At 45.9% G+C, this 19,442-nt stretch overlaps 1 protein-coding gene across 3 annotated transcripts in view; it reads left to right on the top strand.

Moving 5' to 3' along the window:
* ncam2a (neural cell adhesion molecule 2a) overlaps window positions 1–19,442 on the top strand; it is a 104,739-nt gene that overhangs the window by 63,149 nt on the left and 22,148 nt on the right. For all 3 annotated transcript variants that reach the window (XM_085904851.1, XM_085904868.1, XM_085904889.1), the window contains exons 3-12: window positions 1,924–2,130; window positions 4,426–4,569; window positions 4,760–4,897; window positions 9,022–9,139; window positions 11,464–11,633; window positions 12,833–12,978; window positions 17,123–17,273; window positions 17,802–17,989; window positions 18,096–18,192; window positions 18,451–18,624. In XM_085904851.1, coding sequence (XP_085760977.1) covers window positions 1,924–2,130; window positions 4,426–4,569; window positions 4,760–4,897; window positions 9,022–9,139; window positions 11,464–11,633; window positions 12,833–12,978; window positions 17,123–17,273; window positions 17,802–17,989; window positions 18,096–18,192; window positions 18,451–18,624 — 1,533 coding nt within the window. The remainder of the gene's footprint in view (window positions 1–1,923; window positions 2,131–4,425; window positions 4,570–4,759; window positions 4,898–9,021; window positions 9,140–11,463; window positions 11,634–12,832; window positions 12,979–17,122; window positions 17,274–17,801; window positions 17,990–18,095; window positions 18,193–18,450; window positions 18,625–19,442) is intronic.

The following is a 19,442-nucleotide window of genomic DNA, read 5'->3' as shown; positions in this document are numbered from 1 at the left end:
GCTCACAAACAAGCGTAGCCTGAAAAGAGCGTTGGAGGTGCGCGATAAGAAGCTCTTCTTGACACCGCAGGCTGGCTCGCTCACTCATCCTCGGCCATACTGTATTTAAATGCAATCTTGCCAACCGGAGGCCATATCCACAAACAGATCATGTTGGAGGGTTTTATGGGCTTGCTTGCTTGCTTGCGTAACATCGGCGTGTCCAAAGGACTCAGTCATTACAATCATCAAAACAACAAACAAAGAAAGAGAAGAAGCAGAGCGCAATACCTTCAATGAATCCAGACTGGAATTAGTTCATAGTCATTTTTGCAAGTGTGTTTAAGTAGAAATCAGTTTGACCATGTTGTTTCTCCATTTCAAGAAAAAAAAACATAAAAAGCAAACACAGTTGAAAAGATTTGACAGGATTTAAACAAGAAGTCAATGCAAGCACAAGTGAAAGGCAAATAAGAAAAAGTGGCGTGACAAAAGGTTAACCGTACGAGACAGCAATAAAACAAATAGAGGGTGGCAACTGGTACAAAGCTAAAAAGCGAGTAGCGCAGAACGTGAAAAATTGAAATGCTCAGTCGTGCTTCCAAGCAAACAGAAGAATTATTTCCTGGCAAGACGAGAAGCTGGCGAAACAAGCGCAAAAGTGACGACGGTGACGAGCAAATATCGACTCGATGTCGTCCTTCCGTCTCTCCTGCATCCACAGCAGCGCTGTAAAACTGAAGAAGAAAAAATGGATTGTGACAATAACAAACAATATGGACACACTGATAAAAGTTTGATCTGAGTGTGTAATGAGTTCCAAAAAAAAAAAAGGCTACTCTGGTAGAAGAGGCGCCAATCATCAAATAAAATCATTGCGCGTGGCTGACACTAAAGAGCATTTCCGCGATGTAAAACAAGCGGGTCCAGCCATGCGAGAGGAGAGGCTCAGCATGACACAAGATATGGATGGAGGCAGGTGGTTAAACTGACATGATGTAACCTCTCCAATTACCACAGTGGCATCACGCCAAAACAAGCCTCAGCTGCTCAAACACACCACAGGTGCCGGCCGCCCTGTTTGGTAAATGATCTTTTCTATCTTTTGCTTTTAAATGGTTGCTGAATTTATTGTTGGAAAATGCCTTTCGATGCAGTCAATCTGACTTGCCTTGATGATCTGTGTGTAAAATAATCCAGGTTTTCCCAAATTGTTGTTGCCAGGCAGGGTCTAGCTGTCAGGGTACTGCGGCCAATGGATAATAATGGCAGAGCTTATGCAGATTTGTTTTCCACAAGTTGCTCGGGGTGGCGCGAAACATAACGCAGTCTCTGTCTTGTCACCTTATCTGTGAAGGAAATGCCGTCATCCGTGTGGTGTCAACTTGAACGTATTTACCTGTCGCATCGGGCGGCTGTGAGATGATAGGTGATAGGATGCTGACAGTTATAGCGCCACAGATCAGCAGGAATACGGCCAGCTGAGCAAAATCATCGCAATTGCAAGCGCACACTCCAAGGATGTCATGTGATGTCATGTGACGTGACGTGACAAGGCATTATTGTTTTATGATGATTTATTGATTGTCTCATTGAGATCAACGGATGGAATGGGATCAAATGTTAATCGCGGACATTTTTAGCCTCTTTTAATCTAACCAGAGTGGTATTAACTCAATTTGGTCAGTCAAGTTTGACTGAACCTCAACTGTAGTCCACACCAGCATCATTTTGGCAAACATAGAAGGTGTGGCGCATGACCACCACCTTCTGCTATTAGCATCCGCCACCAGAAGAACAGAAAAAAAAGACGGCAAAGTGTTTGAGGCTAATGCAAGGCAATTTGGGCTCCATGTGGCTGGCATGGATGGATATAGAATGCTCGCCGTCTAATAATCACCTTGTAGCAATCTTGACACGGTTCTGACCTTTGCTTTTTCGCAGCGATTGGCGAGCCGATGAGGCTGGAGTGGTACAATCCTCAGGGCGAGCGCATCGTGGCCTCCAAGCGAATGGCGTTGCACACGGAGGCCTCGCGATCCCGCCTCATCATCTACAACGCCATCGTGGAGGACGCCGGCATCTACCGCTGCCAAGCCACCGAAGCCGGTGGTCGCACGGCCGAGGCGTCGGTGGTGCTGGAGATTTACCGTAAGCTCGACGCACGTTTTTCTATTTACTGCTCAGAGCATGAATCTGCAGATATTGGTGATTCCGAAAGCGTTTTGCGTCCATGTGTGTGTTCCCTCTTTGTCTTGTAATTAAAGTCTAATGACTTGGAGCCACGCCATGGGACTCATAATGAGGCCAGCCTTCCTTGCTGACCCAGCAAGGAAAAAGGGAATGTTATGAGGCACAAAGGAAGGGTGGAGTGTTGTTCAGTATTTACACATTGTGAGGATGGTATCATTCAAACTTGGCCCTGCCTTTGTTGCCGTGGAGGCCACCCACGCACCCACCCACCTCTGTCGAGTCTGACAAAGTCGTGGTTTCCTTCGAGCATGTAGTAGGATTGCATAGCATCTTTGTTTTGTGTGCTGTAAGTCACCGGGTGCCACGGCAAAGTAAGCTTATCCAATTCTTTCTTGAATTCATTTTTAATTCCAAATGTTAATTCATTATTTTCGACACTGTGGAGGGTTGTTCTTTTGTTTTGTTTTGGGGATTTTTTGGGGGGCATAATTGCGCTATTTTCTAGTGCTGGTCAATTCCTCAAAATGTAATCATCGTTCAATCTTCTCACAATCATTAAAATGGTGATCAAAGAGCGACAATCAATTTTGCTTGCAAATTCCCAATGTTGCGAAAGCGCCCTGAATGCACCACGTGTGCTTCCGCACGCTAACCTGTTGAATGTGTAAAATAACAAATGCAACTTGGAGACTATCAAAGAGAATTAAATCATGAAAGAATATGTGTTGTTTGTTTGCTATTCTTTTGGGGTATATTCTCGTTTTAGGTTTTTACAAATGTCATTTCCGGTTGTTTTCTTTCAATGTGCTGAAAAGAAGCGTTTTTTTTTTGTTAAACCTAAAATTTAGATGATGCCAGAACATATCAGTGGTTACTCCTAAAAAAGAAATAAAGTGAGCCAAGTCAAGCTGCTGAAAACATCGGTTGCTGCTTACCTTACTCGATCTATTCGGCCGGCACCTGTGTACGTATTGGCAAAAATGTACATGAACAAAAAAAAAAAACTCCCCTTAACCAACAGTATACACACTGATACTCTGATCTTGATGCGCGGTCACCGTTTTCATCCACTTGCCGGGGACATCACAGCCTCAATCTGGCTGTTAGCTCCTAAAAAACATAGTTTCCATAGCAACCGGCCATCCGCGGCTCCAGCCCTCAGCGCACATCGACATGAAAGTCTACCTGAAGACCCCTCAGGCAACGGGCCAGCCAGGACCCTATTCAGCGTCTGACGTGATTTTTTTTTTTTTTTTGGCCGGCGAGAGGAAAAGTGTCAACGTCTTGTCATGAGACATGACGGCTGCCTGCCTCTAATCTGGCACCTGGCAAACAAACAAAAAACACGACCTGGTGTAACCCACGCAGACGTGAGCTACGTGATTGCCTCCGACTGTGATTTGTAAGAGGACGGATCCTGCCATGAGACCAACAACCAAATAGATGTGTCTTCAGGAGGAGGTTGGCGACGCAAACAAATAGGAAGGAGCCTTTGAGCCCTCGACAGCAGCGCAAGCAGCAAATAAGAGATAAATCATAAGAAAGCGGCCCAATGAATGACAAAGTTAATGACAGTGCTGACATGCCAGACACGTGCGCAGGCGGATGGGAAAGCAGCTTGACGTACCTAAATCAAGCTGCAAAATGCTAATGGTGGAGCCTGTTCATGGAGAAGACTGATAGGGAGGGGAGCATTGCTTGATGCATGCGTGGCTTCCAAATGCAACTGGTGGGGGATTTGCAGCTGCTTGCCTCAAGGTGGCAACCCACGGCTGAATCTTTTTACAATCCATTAAGAATCGAGTCATCCCCCCCCCCCCATAAATTGGGGTTTTATCCCAGTCCTAGGTGTCCAAGCTTCTGTTTTGATTTGTCACAAACGTCATCATACGTGACCCCGTGACTCCGTAAGGAGAGCAATCCTAACATTACACGCCCAAACTTAAGCAATAACGTGGAGAGGGCGCCCAGACCACCGAGCAGAACAGCCCAGAGTGCGTGGCAAGCTATGATGATGGAAGTACCCGAGAAATCTGTGTCGACATCCGCCGTCATTGACAATGTGCACTTGCACATTTACAAATTTCGGCCTACAAAGTCAGCGGTAATGGGATTAGCTTGCATTTCATTTCAAGCAGAAATGTCCAAAATGAAGATCCAGCTGCTTCTATCCAAAGTAGCATTAGAGGGCAGTCTCCTGCTCTGGTATTTTTGGGACTGAAAACCTTTGCACAATCTTCTTTGATCTCGCAGAGAGGCTGACTTTTCGAGACATCCAGTCGCCGCAGGAGTTCCGCTACGGTGATACGGCGGAGGTGGTTTGTGACGTCATCAGCTCGCCGGTGCCGCAGGTCGTGTGGTCCTACCAGGGGAGGGAGATCACCGAGGAACGCCACAGTAAGTTGAAATGAGGCCCAGAAAAAGAAAGGACAAAAAAAAAAAAAACAAATCCGTGTCCATTTGATCTGTTAAATGTCTGCCAAAGATTGACAGCTAGAGGCGCATGGCAATTTTCATAAACCTGCTTATCAGGCTTGTCTTGTCTGTCGTTTTTTTTCCCTTACTCCCCCCGTTGTGCGTTTTTCAGGCAGGTTCAAAGTGCTGACAAACAACAGCCTGCAGATCCACCGCGTGACCAAAGCGGACGAGGGAGTGTACCGCTGCGAGGCCAGCGTGGAGGCTCGCGGCGAGATCGACTACGTGGATATCGCCGTGGTGGTCAACGGTGAGTTGGATGAATGTCAACAACGTACCGTTATTGTCGGGAATGTTTCCATCCCGAGTCTCCTGTTATTGCTTTCATGTCACAAACAGCTTGGAGCACTAAAAAAAAAAAAAAAGGTGAATTCCTCATTTGTATTCACATCTTAGACCATTCTTGTCTTGTAATGGTTGAGTTGCTCCATGCCTGTCTGTGCCTCCCCCGACTCATCAAATTGTCCCTTGAGCCCCCCCCCCCCCCTAAAAAAAAAGCTATGTTCGATAGTGCTCGCCACTTATACGGGTAGCTTTCTCATTGATTTGCGACACGGCTGCAAGAATCGCACCAGTGTTGGACTGAGACAAAATGGATTCTGTAATGGGCGATGGTTTAACCAAGTTCACTTTGCCTCACTTTCGCCATCACTTCAAAGTGAGTAATGCGCTTGCCGTTGGTTGGTGTCGGCCGCAAACCTCAAATGTTCAAATGTGGTCAAAATTTGACACAGTGTACGTATATTCTATTCGGCACATCTTTTTTTGAAACTTCTTTCATATGTTGAAAATTGTTGAAGGTCACCTCAAGAGTGAGATTCCAGATGTCTTTTTCATGTTATTTCTTTTCGTTTAAACTGAAAATAATAATGATACATTTTATTTATAATGCGCCTTTCAAGGTCACTTCAATGCTATAGGAATCGCAGATTTATTTTTGCTATTGTGCAGCTCAACATTTTGTATATTGTAAGCTCTCAGATCATTGAAAAGAGTGGCGGGAAGACAAAGTCAAAGTCTACTTTATTGTCAATATCGACACACAAAGAGATCCAAATTACGTTTCCCACCATCCCACGGCGACTAGACACATTCGACAATACATACAAGCAAATAGCACAGAGTAAAAACAAGAAGGCACAAACAACAAATAAATAAGAGCGATGAATGTAGTAATACACAAATAACTTCACAAAATAAATAAGAGGAGCAAAATGGAGCAAGCGCGCAGACGATATGACGGTGGCGGTTGGCCTTTTTGAACTGCTCGAGTCTTTGTGAGACGTTAAGGGTCGAAACGAGTGAGCTGTGAATTTTGGTTCTACCGTTTTAATCAATGACATTTGAACTCGACGATAAATGACAGCGATATGATTCCAACTGCCTCCTTTTGGACTTGCGGCAGTTCGGTTGAGCACATATCAAAACTAACAGTGACTAGTTTAGACACAAAGCATGTTTTATTTTATGTTCAATTGGTGGTTAGTGCTCAATAATAGGATCTCTTATTGAGTTGGCAAACTCGCTAGCTAGCTAGCTAGCTAGCTAGCTAACATCTGTACCAAAAATTGAGATGAGACAAATGGGCAACACCAGCCTCAACCCTAACCCTAAATCCACAGTTTGAGATATGCAGCGTATTTTCAGAAATCAACAGGAGCCAGTTTTATCGGGGAGAAACAACGAGTTTCTCTTTTCTTTCCCTTTGTGTGAAAAAAACTCTCTATGAAAAGAACAGAAACCTGAAAGAGCAGAGCCAATTTCTATGGTGGCCATGACTGTACACAATCGGCTGGAGATAGAGCGGATGGCTCGGAGACTCGGCCACATTAAGCACTTTTATCTATCAGTCAGCTGCCGCTGCCGCTGCTGCCGGGGGGCGCCAAATCAACTAAGATGGAAGCGGGGGGAAAAGAAACATGCTTTTGTCAGAAGAGCCCAGGAGGAAGGAAGGTGGAAGAGGAATGAGCACTGTAGCTCCACCGCTATTGGCTGTCCTCCCGACATTGGGATCAAAGCACCTCAAGTCAAGTGGAAATGTTAAAACAAGTGTTCTCTGGTTTGAAACTTTGATTCTTATTATGATGTATCTTCTTGTACCGCTTTGATCTGTGCGGTGTTAAAATAGGATTGTGAACTCTGTCTGAACCTCAAGCATGCATGCGTCCGTCCTACTCGCACGTCAATTTGGTGAGCCGGAGAAAGTGTCTCAGCACCGCGTCAACACGCATTGCACCGGCCAGTCATCCGTCATAAGAGCAGGACGGAATACTTTTCTCCTTCCATACCTCTGTTGAGAAGAGTACTGTTTTTCTGACATGGACATTTTGCAAACATGCTGCTGGTGTCCTGATGAGGCGGGGGTCAATCAACCTGAGGGCAAACGGGAAGGAATCACACGGGAAAGCTGCAATAAGCCTTTCATCCACTGCATTAAAAATGGAGAGGAATGGGCTCAAACGCAGCTCAGACTCAGATATGACATTCATCAAGGGATTTGTTGAGGCAAGTTCCTCCCAAGCAGCGATTGTTCAATCCCGGCTCATCGCTAGTTTCGCTCTTTGCCACTAAGTGCGCATTTGAGACGCTTTAATAAGATTGGGAAATGATCCTGCTGGCTAACAACATCATTGCAATTGCGCGATTTGGCATTTTTTCTGCGACAACGTGAAAATGCCATGGAGGGAGGGAGGGAGTAACATAATTCAACAGAAGGTGCATGTACACACGCATACATGCACGCAGCACACCCACAAAGATGTGTTTACTTTAAGTGCAAATTCTTAAATGGTGTCCAGTCATGATGGAAGATGTCATTTTCTTCATTTTCCTGACGTCCCCTCTATCCTCCCCAGACATTTCTATTGTTAGGTTGCCCACTCACTTGTAGTCCTTGAATTCTTTTCAGCTGTCAAGAATTGGAGCAAGCAAGCAGAAGCAAATGGAATTGTCTGCCATGATGGTCTTGGTTTATGTTTTGGGAGCACCGAATAAACATCTCAACTTCCAATGGACACCAATATCCCACATACACAAGCACTGCGGGAAGATTGCTGGCTGTTATGAGTGGCCAATATGGATCAAGTCCATATTAGAATGATGTCTTCGCAGAGTGTATGTTACATTTGGTGTTCCGTTTATGTAAAGGTTGGGAGCCGCCCGCTGTGGCTGCTTGTGTGTGCGCCAGGACTTGTTTTGACAAGGTCCCAGCATGCCCCGAGTGCTCCGGTGACAGCCTTAAAAGCCTTCAGTACACCAAACGACGACGTTGTGCTTTTGCTGCTATGGGCCGGCTCTGCGCTTGGTTTTCACATATTTGCCTTGTCGGTGGAATGGTGGCGTAGTGGTGCTAGCTAGGTACCAAGTTCAAGAACAAAGTGTCGACTTCGCCGTGACATAAGAATGATTTTGTGCTTGTAATGAGCACAAGAAGGCTCGTTGGTTCACTCTTTTGAAGCGCTGCGGCCAGTTAACAAGGAGTCCTCGCGCATGTCGCAAAAATCCATTGGCTTAGAAATCGATGGTTATCGCACCGAGCAGATGCTTGCTTCTCTCGAGCACAAAATTGCGACGATTGAAAGTGTTTGATTTTTCCTTTGACCACTTTTATAGCAGGCAAGCTTTTGATACTTGATGAGTGAGCTCACTCGGACCTCTGCTAACATTAAATGAATGCGCGATTGTGTCATTGTATGCCAGGGATGTTCAACGAGTGCTACTGGTACACAGTACTGTTTAAAAAATAGCTAGCTAGCTAGATAGGTCGATGTACCTAATGTATGTTTAGTTACATTTGTTATCAAACTGTTGTGTGCAATACATTTTAATTGAATCATTATTTTAATGCATTTTCAATGTTTCTTCTATTTAAGAATAGTGTTCAAATCTCTGATCTACACCGTCACATTGACTCTTAGGTTTATGTTTCTATTTTTGATGTTTGTTTGTTTGTTTGTTTGTTTGTTTGTTTGTTTGTTTGTTTGTTTGTTTGTTTGTTTGTTTGTTTGTTTGTTTGTTTGTTTGTTTGTTTGTTTGTTTGTTTGTTTTACTCACCACTACAAAGTAGAACAGGGGAATTCATATCACCTTCACACTATTTGTTCAGTATTTTTCTCATGATCTATTCTGGAGAGACTCTTTTATATCAGTTTCTTTCTTCTTAGTTGCAAAAAAGAAAAAGAAAATCATAGCTCATTTGAACGTCATTTCTTTTGAAGAAAATGTTAATGAAGGTTAATTTGAAATATTGACTCACGTTTCAGCAGGATGAATTGCAAATTGCACATTTGGTACGTTTGTGTCCGTGCACAGTTTTAGCTAGACTCGTTTTTCTGATGCGGCGACTCTTTTCTTTTCTTTTCTTTTCCCATTCAGTTCCCCCGGTTCTGTCCGTTACCCAACAGTCATTCAACGCCACGGCCGACTACCAGGAGTCCGTCACCTTTACTTGCATCACCTCCGGATCGCCCGACCCTGTGGTAACATGGCACAGGTATCTTCCACCCAAACATTTCGCATCATATTGACGGAATTCTCACAGCAGCTCTTGGCAAAACACTGCCGCCCGCCATAGAATTTGTCTTCACAAATGCGTCAATACTTCCTGCAGGTAAAACAAGAAGCCGCGGCACGCTGGTTATAGATCAAGTCGATAAACTTTTGAATTTATATTCCGTCCTCGCGCACAAGCCTCCCCGACCGTCTAGTATTAGCACGCGCTACTTTGGGAGCGCCTGGAGAGCCTTTGACACCGCGCTGTCAGCTTTGCACCCCGTGCTCCGAAAATGAGCTCACAGAAAGCTGCCGTGTCTATTGATAAAGGTGCTTGTTTCCTGTGGCACGCTCGATTCTTTCATGCCGCTGGGCCGTAAAAGCGTCGGATTCGTCTGAGCTCGCTTAGCATTGTTAATTGTTACACTTTGATGGTGCCACACCTTGTTGATGTCATGCTTGCGAGCTAGTTATACGTCAGGCGCGGCACGGTTTATAATCGAAAATGGCTTCCTCCAAATAGCCATTGGCAAACATTCAAGGATTGACAATGGTAATTTGGATGGTAACACATCTATCTGCATTCCATACTTATGCTAGCCTTGCATCTTGTCCTTAAGATACATTCATGAATGTTAAAATAAGTCTTATTATGCATCAGGATTTTTATGGGTTGAAGACAATAGTGCTGCCGCTGCCAGCTGTGGTTACACCTTCTAGATTTTTTTTTTTTTTTGGAGGTCTTGGAGTGATACAGTTAATGAAACAGTGCGCTGACAGTGCAGCAAACTTGGGCTGAGCAGTTCCTTGTGTACCGATTACATTACAGCCGTTCATGATGAACAAGTCAGGCTCTACCCTCACTATTTTCGCTTTCAAAAAAACATTGGGGCTTTCAGTCTTGAGGTGAAAGGATGTCGCACGGCTTGGCTTGTACACAGAGAGGAAGATGCTGACTTTTGCAACACTTCTCTGCCAGTTCAAATATCCGAGAGTTGTTTTCTAATTGTTTTCCAGAATGATTATTTTGTCGAATAAGAGACCATGTGGGGACCGGACAATCATATGGATTTGTTTAAAGAAAAGAAATAAGTGGGATGTACAGCAGCTCTGTTGTTGATCTCCATTTTGTTCTTTTTAATATTCTTAAAAGATCCTGGAATTCCCCCTAATGTCATTTATTGGAATGGGCATTAGCCTGATTGCTAACAAACTTTTACAGGTCTTCTATCTGTCGAGAGTCAAGTACGTAATCGCGACTCCCAAAGTTATGAATTGAAGCTTTAAGTGTTTTCAGCCTCCCAGTTGCATTTCTTGTCTGCGGGATGGCATGTTTGCATCTTGAGCGCCTGTCAGTCAGCATAAGCGCATCCACCCAGCCACCTGTCCCATGCTGCTCGTGCCCGAGATGAGTCCCCCACCCCACCCCACCCCTCTTTCATTTCCTCTTTGGCTCGCCAAGGTTATTATTACTTGGCTTGGCTGTTTCCTCTGCTGACTTTCAATTATTTGTGCTCACTCTTCCTACAGGAGCCGGTGTCACAGCATTGCATTGTTTGCACGTGTGTGTGTGTGTGTGTGTGTGTGTGTGTGTGTGTGTGTGTGTGTGTGTGTGTGTGTGTGTGTGTGTGTGTGTGTGTGTGTGTGTGTGTGTGTGTGTGTGTGTGTGTGTGTGTGTGTGTGTGTCTCCCAATATCTACCTTTCTCATTGGCATGCAACGCGGGACCTCACACACAAGTCCATCAGCATATTCTATACTTGCTCTCTTATCACTTTTCAATTCAGTAGCACAATAGTGGCGGTTTGAGAAGAAAACAGGGTCCGGCTTCAGATTGAATGCGTCTTATCAATGCCATCAAATAAACAGGCTTGAATAAAAAAAGAAGAAAAAAAAAATCATACCTATTCTCTTTTTCTTTTTTGTAAGAACTGTAAACATGAACTTGTGTTGTGCTTTGTTGCAAGGCTTTAGATTGTCATTTGTGTTGATAAACACACACTCACGCATGCAAACAGTGGCAGTTCACATTTTCTACAGGTGCCATACAAAAGCCGTATCAAAAAAAAAAAAAACCAACTTTTTCCCAGGAGTCAAAAGACAAGTGAGCCGCCTCACACCGTGACGTGTGTGTGATGAAGATTATCAACGGCGTGCGTATTCCACACCACAGCCGAGGGCCGCCGAGTGTAGCCAATACACGTCAGCCTCCCTGAGCAGAGACTTTCAGAAGTTGTAGCACGTGTGGAGAATTTGGATGGAGGAGAGGTGTTCAAAGATTGATTGAAAAACAAACCCCAAAAACATTTGCTCTGTCTTTGCTTAGGAAGGGCCAGCGACTGGAGCCATCGGATCAGTACATTGTAAGCCAAGTGGAAGGGGGGCGGAGCATGCTCACCATCCGCAACATCCGTCAGGCTGACGGAGGCTTCTACTACTGCAAGTCCGCCAACAAGGCCGGCTCTCAGGAGATGGAGCTCTTCCTCAAAGTATTTGGTGAGTTCACTGGGGCCAGGAGTAGCTACATCATATAAGATGTTTCTCGTCCGTATCGAGGTGATGTATTCATCTGCGCTTCTATTTCACTGACTTCAGCTTCCAATCTAAATTTAGCCTTTGGGGTGGAAGCAAAGCACAAAACCTTGCATATTCTCTTACTGTCTGTGCCAAGCTGCTTCAAAATATTCCAATTTGACAAGGGTCTCTTCTTTGAAAAAAGCCTTGGTTTTCCTCCATCAGCTCCATTTGAATTGTCTTTATTTTTTACGCAATTACAAATGATCATTGCTGCTGGCATGGATCAACCCTGGATCATTTTATTGATGATTATTTCTTTTTTTCTGGATGTGAACATTTATTTGTGTCCGTTTCTCTTGCGACTTTGCGCCTGGCGCACAAAAGTGAAAAAGAGCCCTGACCTACAAATGTGTTGTTTTGAATGGAAACCAATTCACATACCTACAGCTCAAACATAAATTACAACGTCTTCCCATAGTCCTTTTTATATTACAGCGATGAAAGATTCCCTCCCGCCGGTGCAATCACAGATCATTCGGTCTTTCAAAGCCCTTCAACTTCACACTGTGGGATGTGATGTTCCTTCACATATACCCTTGAGCTGCCTTGTTTTGGCCAAGCCTCTCTCTCTCTCTCTCGAGTGCACTCTCGACAAGGTTAAAAGCTTCCACCGAATCCACCGTGTGGGCTCCAGCTCGCTCGTTGAGAACCCGTGTAGCGACGTTGTTGGAAAGATGGTGAAAACGTGTTATGCAACATTTAGACACCGTGCTCTCTATCTCCACACACACAACACATGCAGCGTTTTCAAGCTTCCTTATCTGGAGCAAGCGATCCCCCTTAGCACACTTCTAACGATTGTGTCAGAATGAAAACACCCGGTTCCAAAAAAAAAAAAAAAAAAGCCCAGGGAAGGCAGCAGAAGCAGGCTGGATATTTGAGAAAGATGTTTTATCTGTAAATCTGCTGAGAGTGGGCCAGAGGGTTTCCTCCTCCACTTGACAGAAGGAGAAGCCAGTGATTTATAAATGATCAGCACCTCGGTCATGCATCATCTGTGTGTGTTTAAACCTGCCGGCGCAGCCTTCATCTTCTCTTTCTGACTGGCGCCCTCATTTATTTGTATTTTTTTTTCTCCAATGTCTCCGCCCTACAAATCCATTCTACGTGGCCTGCAGTCCAGCCCCACATCACACAACTGAAGAACGTGACAGCGGTGGAGGGCAACGCCGCCATGATATCCTGCGTGGCTGAGGGCGAGCCGTTGCCGGACATCTCCTGGAGACGAGCTAGCGATGGGCGGACCTTTGTGGACGGAGACAAGGTAGCGACAGCCAAAAGCCCCATCTGGCATTGGAATTGTGCACAGTGTCATTTGGTGTGAACACCAATTTGTTGATTTAGTGTTTGTGCATTTTTCCTTTTAGAGCCTGGCTTCAAACATAACCACGTAATCAAACAAATGATTTATAAACTACGAAAGATTCTGCTGCAAATTGCTTGCGTAGATTCTCCGCGGTCCAGGTCCGCAAAACTAGAATGGAAGCCAGCAAAAATAGAGATGTATCGAGCAATTTCTGTTGCTGTTCATCTTTTTCCAAAATTGGAACAGGTCCTACTACTCTGATTTGAAAATATAATATGAGACGTTCATACATGGATTTGAGTTGACAGTCGTTTTGGCCCAAGGAAGGAAACTATGACTTCCATGCGGCCCGTGACAAAAAGGAGTTTGACACTCCTGGCGCTAGCGGCTTCCTCGGGTCCAGAGTCAGCGGGTCATTTGGGACTCATGAAGACAGGACATTCCTAGTGATGGGGACTGCCACTGTTTTGATGCCTTAAGGCGTCAGCTATTATCTCTTAATAGCAGTCGTCTAGTTTTAGAGGGGCCCTGACGAGCTGCATTGCCACAAGGCGACAGAAACGATTTGTATGCAGGACGCTGTTTTCGCTAGCATGCCGGACAACAACAACAATAACACTATTGTGAGCAGCCCCGGAGGGGGGGGGGGTTGCACAGCCGCTGAGCCGCAAATGGAGAGACTCCACACCTACAAATTTTGAACTGGAGAAGAGTTTTAGATTAAAGGTGACATTTGTTCCAAAAAAAAAAGAACCATTAGCAATTGTTAAGATTCAGCCTTTGAAAGTGCTTGTGCAGCCTGCCTGCTATTTACCCTGTACCCTTCCCCCAAGACCAAACAAACATCCACGCGAGGCTATTTGAATACTTGAAATTAGCCATCTTTCAACATCCACCGTGTTTCGTTCTGCATTTTTTATGGAGCCCAGTAAAATGCATTTGACGTCTATGTCAAGTAATTGAGTGTCTGTGTCGAATGCTAAAAGCCAACATTTACAGGTCATTACTGCAATACGTCTTCATAAATGTAGAGTCATAATGGTTCCCACTTGCCATCTGTGAATATAGGTGAAATGAGTGTCACCCCGGACAACAAGTGGTGCCCGTGACCAGTCCATAATCACATGCTTTTGCTTCATCATAATGTAAAGTGTGTTTTTAAGGCGCATGCCGCACGCAACGGTGACCTTGTATTTAAATTTACCACAAGGAATGATTTGAAATTGAATGAGGAGCAGCTAGGCTGCCTTGGTTGGGAACGTAATCATTGACGGTGGAGGGGCAACAATAGCAACGGTTGTTGTTTTTTGGCTCGAAAAAGGTCACCGCAAAGATAAATAAATGAACGCCGCTTGGCTTGATAAATAACAAGTTGCAAAGGCAATTATGGAAATGCTACTGGAGCCCAACGCACGTAAACACACAAAGACCGAGTGAGCATTTGGGACGCCAGGCGTGATGAACGAACGCCGTCGTTTAGGTTTTAGGCAGGACATTCCTCTCTCAATTTACTCTCCAATCTGCATAGTGCCTCTGCTCCTTTGTTGGCCTCACATTCTCGAGCTGGAGCTCGCTTGCTTCCACTCTCTCACTGTGTACAGTTGTCTTTGTGTTCTTTATCAGCCGGTGCCATCACTCACTGCTTGCAAATTTCTTTAACCATAGCCAGCTTCACCTTGCCACAAAATGGACAAAATGAAAAATGAAAAGATGATGGAGTCCTTTTTGGACTCGTTTGCCACATTCTTGCTATGAATGTATGATGGACGATCACATAGACACAAAAAAAGATGGATAACTAGTTTTGAAATCAAAAGCCAGTCAATGAATTGTTTCTTCAACAATTTTTTCCATTTTAATTTAAAAAGGGGGGTCGGTCAGTAAGAAAAAAATCATCTCAATGTTGTTAATAGTGAAGACAATTAGAAGTCATCACATATGACGGGCCAAATAAAATGATGTCGTGGGCCAGATTAGGCCCCCGGGCCTTGGGTTTGACACCTGTGGACCAGCGGATGCGTCCAAACGTGGCTAGACGGTAAACAAGAGTGGCTGCAACTTCTGCTACTGTTGTTGGCAAATTAGATGTCAACGTGTGTTGAAAATTATTCGTCAATTCACATTGTGTTCAGTTTTTTTCTCAACATTGTCATCGCTTCGTTTTTTTTCTTTATCATCAGTCATGATACATATAAGCAGCTATAATAATCTGGATTTTATTCAAGGAGACAACAGCAGTGGGTAGAAGAAGAAAAAAATGGGAAGATGACAACAGTTCCGAGCCATGCTGACATTTACAGCTGGCATTTCGAATGTGTCCCTCACACTCTGATGAAAGCACTCCAGCCCCCCATCTGAGAGTCAGATGCTTGCTTGTATTATTTATGCATTCTGTAAGATCTGTTCTACCTTCTCCTCTTCATCAAGCCTTCAAACCGACGCAACATTTAGCCGTGTGCAGCTACCATGTACACGCAGAGGCTCCACGCATGTGCACGTGCGTGTGCATGTGCATGGACATGTGCATGTCCATGTACATGCGTGGAGCCTCGGCAAGTATGTGCTTCCCTGTTGTGTGCTGGCCACTCACCTTCCACTGAGCTGCATATCAAACAGGCTGTGCTTTGGAGGCCGCCTTGGTCTCCGCTCACACACCCCGCCAGTTGGCAGAGAGGAATGGGATGCGGAGGGGGGGGGGGGGCGTTAGCCACTCATTTCCTGACTCAGAAGCTCCTCTCCTGGAAGGTGTCCTCTCTCCTCCTCCTGGCTGATCCGTCCATCCTCAGCATTCAAAGCGTTGCGTGCTCCTCCAATCCCATTGACCCCAGCTGGCGAAGTAAACATTCCAAGTGTGAAGTGGTGAGCCACTGCAAGTCATTGGCTGATAGATAGATAGATAGCCAGCCGGCCGGCCTGCCAGCCAGCCAGCCAGCCAGCCAGCCAGCCAGCCAGCCAGCCAGCCAGCCAGCCAGCCAGCCAGCCAGCGCTGCTGTGATAAGAGTGCCGATAAGCTAAATAGGATCAGGCTGAGACAACGAAGAGTGTCTTGGTGAATTGGGGGTCATTACAAGAGCAAAATGTGCAAGGGAAGATGTTTGTTTCTACCGCACACTGCAGGGGAATAGCGGGACTAAAGCCACATTTACACCAACTATGGCACAGTTGACCTGAATTTGTCTTCAAGAAGAAGCAACCTTTGTGCAGATTCTTGTCCTGAGATTTTGTTTCACGAGATATCTAGATCTAGATATACGTACACACACATACTCTAAACTTTAAGCACACATTCTCCCTCCCTGGACTGCCCCTTCATTGACTCTAATCAATGATTAAGTCAACACATAACAGAATAAATGGAGCAAGATAAAGCAATTGAGGCAGAAAGGAGGATTTGACTATCTCAAAGGTAACAGTGCAGCAAAATCCCATTCATGATGCCTGTCATGATGTAATATTTCCTTTCAGGTGCAGTTCCTTTGTGAAATATGCACCAGTCCAGCGTTTCACCGAGCGTATTTTCATCTCAGCGGCCCCCTCCCTCCCTGCACTATGTCATGTTCTTGCAAAGCGGACGAGCTTGATGCTCTCAGATTGCAATGGTCCATTTGCTCAGGCACTAACGCTGGATATCTGATGCATGGCCCTGTTCCATTTCTGCCTGGCCAAGTACGCCGACGTGTTTGACAACACCCGAGAGAACACTCCAGTCACTAGACAATAAATACTCCTGAAGTCAAGCTACTGTCAGCCTAGAAATGAAAAGAGGTTGTCAAAAGTACTTTGGCTGCTCTACATTTGGCGTCAGTAGCCCGCAGGCGGCCGGGCCCGTTTGTTAATAACGCAATGACAGCAGGCCGAAGCAACGATCAAAAATAAATACCGCTGGCTGTGAGATTTGGCGGCCGACTAGTGCGAAACAAAATGATCAATTTGGACCGATCTTTATTTGGGTTAAAATGGCTATTGAAGAATAAATACAGCAACTTAACTCATATCGACGTCATAGGTTTATTTGAAGTGAATTGTTCTCAGCTTGACAGTGAGTATGACTTGAGCTTGGTTTGAAAAGGTGCGCTTTGACCTGAACTTTTGATGTCCTCAGAGCCAGGACGGACGCTTGGAGGTGCGCGGTCACCGCGGCAAATCGGCGCTGACCATCAGCAGCGTGAGGCTCGCCGACCTGGGCCGCTTCGACTGTGAGGCGCTCAGCAGGATCGGAGGGCATCAGAAGAGCATGTTTCTTGACATTGAGTGTAAGTGAGATTTTGCCCTTCCTTCTTTCTCGGGACTAAGTCGCATTTGGCTTCACCGCTTGAAAGAGAGCAGCTGACCAAGCTATTTGTCGGTCACGGCGCCCTGACGCGATGCCAAATTCAATGGAGAGCAAATTCATGGACTGCATCTGATTGTCGCTCTCCTCGCTGCCTGCCGCCGTTGCTCGGGCAAGACGGCGTCGGTAGAAGCAAATTTCACACCCGTGTTCCGCGCATCGTTAGAGCCTCGGCCTCAGTTGACAAACGCGACCGCCGCCGAACTCATGAACTCATTTCCTAAGTCTGAGAGAGGATAACACGCTGGCGACGGAGAAGCGACCGTCAATCTCTGGAATGGAATCCTGCGAGCAAGACTCAAACAAGTGGCTGCGGGGAAATCTGTCGGCCGCCCGCCGCCATTTGCTGGAATTTGCATCTGCTACTCATACGATTAAGAGCGCTCTTCTTAACGATGCCGCCTGGAGCGCTCTCGTTACCGACGCCGCCTCCGCTATGTGTCTCGGCCAGACATCCCAAAGTTCTCGAGCAACCGCACCATCTACTATTCTTGGGAGGGCAACCCAGTGAACATCAGCTGCGATGTGATGTCCAACCCGCCGGCCACTTTGCTGTGGAGGAGGGAACACTTTGCCATCTCGCCAGAAGGGACGGCCAACACTCGGGTGCACAACGGCATGGGCAAGTCTCTACTAGAGGTGTGACAGAAGCATGAGCACACGGACACATGACCTACTTGTTGTCTTTTCACGTTTGCTTTTCATTTCTCCCAGTATGAAAGTTGACGGATTGTTATACTTGTAGGTGACGCCCGTGTCCGACAGGGACTTTGGTCGTTACAACTGCACCGCCCGCAATAACGTCGGCATTCGCTACCAGGAATTTATTCTGGCCCAGGCAGGTGAGTAACGGGCCCATTTGTACTGATGTATCTTCATCTCAAAGCCACCCTTCCCTCCGCTATTTAATTCACCGTAGTGCTGGCAAAGACACGATTGCGCATTCCGATTATCTTTCGCGCCGTTCGAACGAGCCGAAGGAATGAGTAAAAGCTGACCTCGCGTGACGACGTCTCGACTCAGACAATAAGAGACGAGACATTTGAGGTCTTTGGAGCTTTTTCTTTCCTACCGCCACAGACCTTTGATCCCATTTCCAGACGTGCCGTCCAACCCGTACTCGGTACGCCTGTCGGCCATCTCCCAGCGTTTGGCTACCGTCACGTTCATGAAGCCGGATTCCCACGGCGGCGTGCCCATCGGCTATTACCTGGTGCGGTACAAGGAGGCGGGCCCACAAGACTGGAAGGACGTCCGATCGCACAGTGTGCAGAGTGAGTCTTCCGCGGAGCACTGAATGACTCAAGCATCGCGCCGGAACAAAAGTATCGGGACGCGCAATCAAAACACGTCATTGGCCGGATTCGTCAAGAAGACACGAGGCTCTAAAAACAGACTTCCTCCAACTTTTTCAATTTCCAGCTACGCGTTCTCGCCGAGCTGCTGGTTCATCAATCTACCGAGCGACCTTTACAGTCGATAGCACGTCGTGAATCACGCAAATTAGCCGACAGGATGAAATCAGCTTGTTTCTAAGTCCAGTTGAATGTATTTCGCATATTCCATTATTCCAGAGACCACAAATACATTTGCGTACTTTGCTAATTAGAAGCTCGCGCGCGGCATTGGAGAAACACATTTGCCAATAAATACTTCAACGTAATTAGATGGTTGGACTCTTTAGATTGAAATGCTTTTGTGCAAATTGAAGTCTGCGCTCATAGGCCGGAAAAGGCACCGGCTGCAAATTGCCGACTTTTGCGACAGGAGCCAAAGTCGTGCGCTATTACACGCTATTTAATTTGCGCTGAGTGACAAAACAACGCCCGCCGCTAACTCATTACGCTGTTGGCCTTTCAGCGCAGGGAAGGTTATGTAAATGCGTACTAGCGACAGACTGGTATTGAGATCCTCTGTGTTTACACTCCGTTTTTAATATGCAGTACGCGCGCTGGGAGAAGAGCAACAAATGAGCAGGCAGGTATTGAGCAATTGAGTGAATCCGAATCAAGCTGGTAAATATTTATGAGGCAACTTGTTCTCGACGGGAAAAGTTGTACGCTCACGTTCGCGCCGGCCGTGCGATCCGTGC

The sequence above is a fragment of the Syngnathus leptorhynchus genome, chromosome 1 (genome assembly GCF_054491065.1).
Source record: "Syngnathus leptorhynchus isolate UIUO chromosome 1, UIUO_Slep, whole genome shotgun sequence".
NCBI classification, from domain to species: Eukaryota; Metazoa; Chordata; class Actinopteri; order Syngnathiformes; family Syngnathidae; genus Syngnathus; species Syngnathus leptorhynchus.
This window is presented reverse-complemented; position numbering and strand designations above follow the sequence as displayed.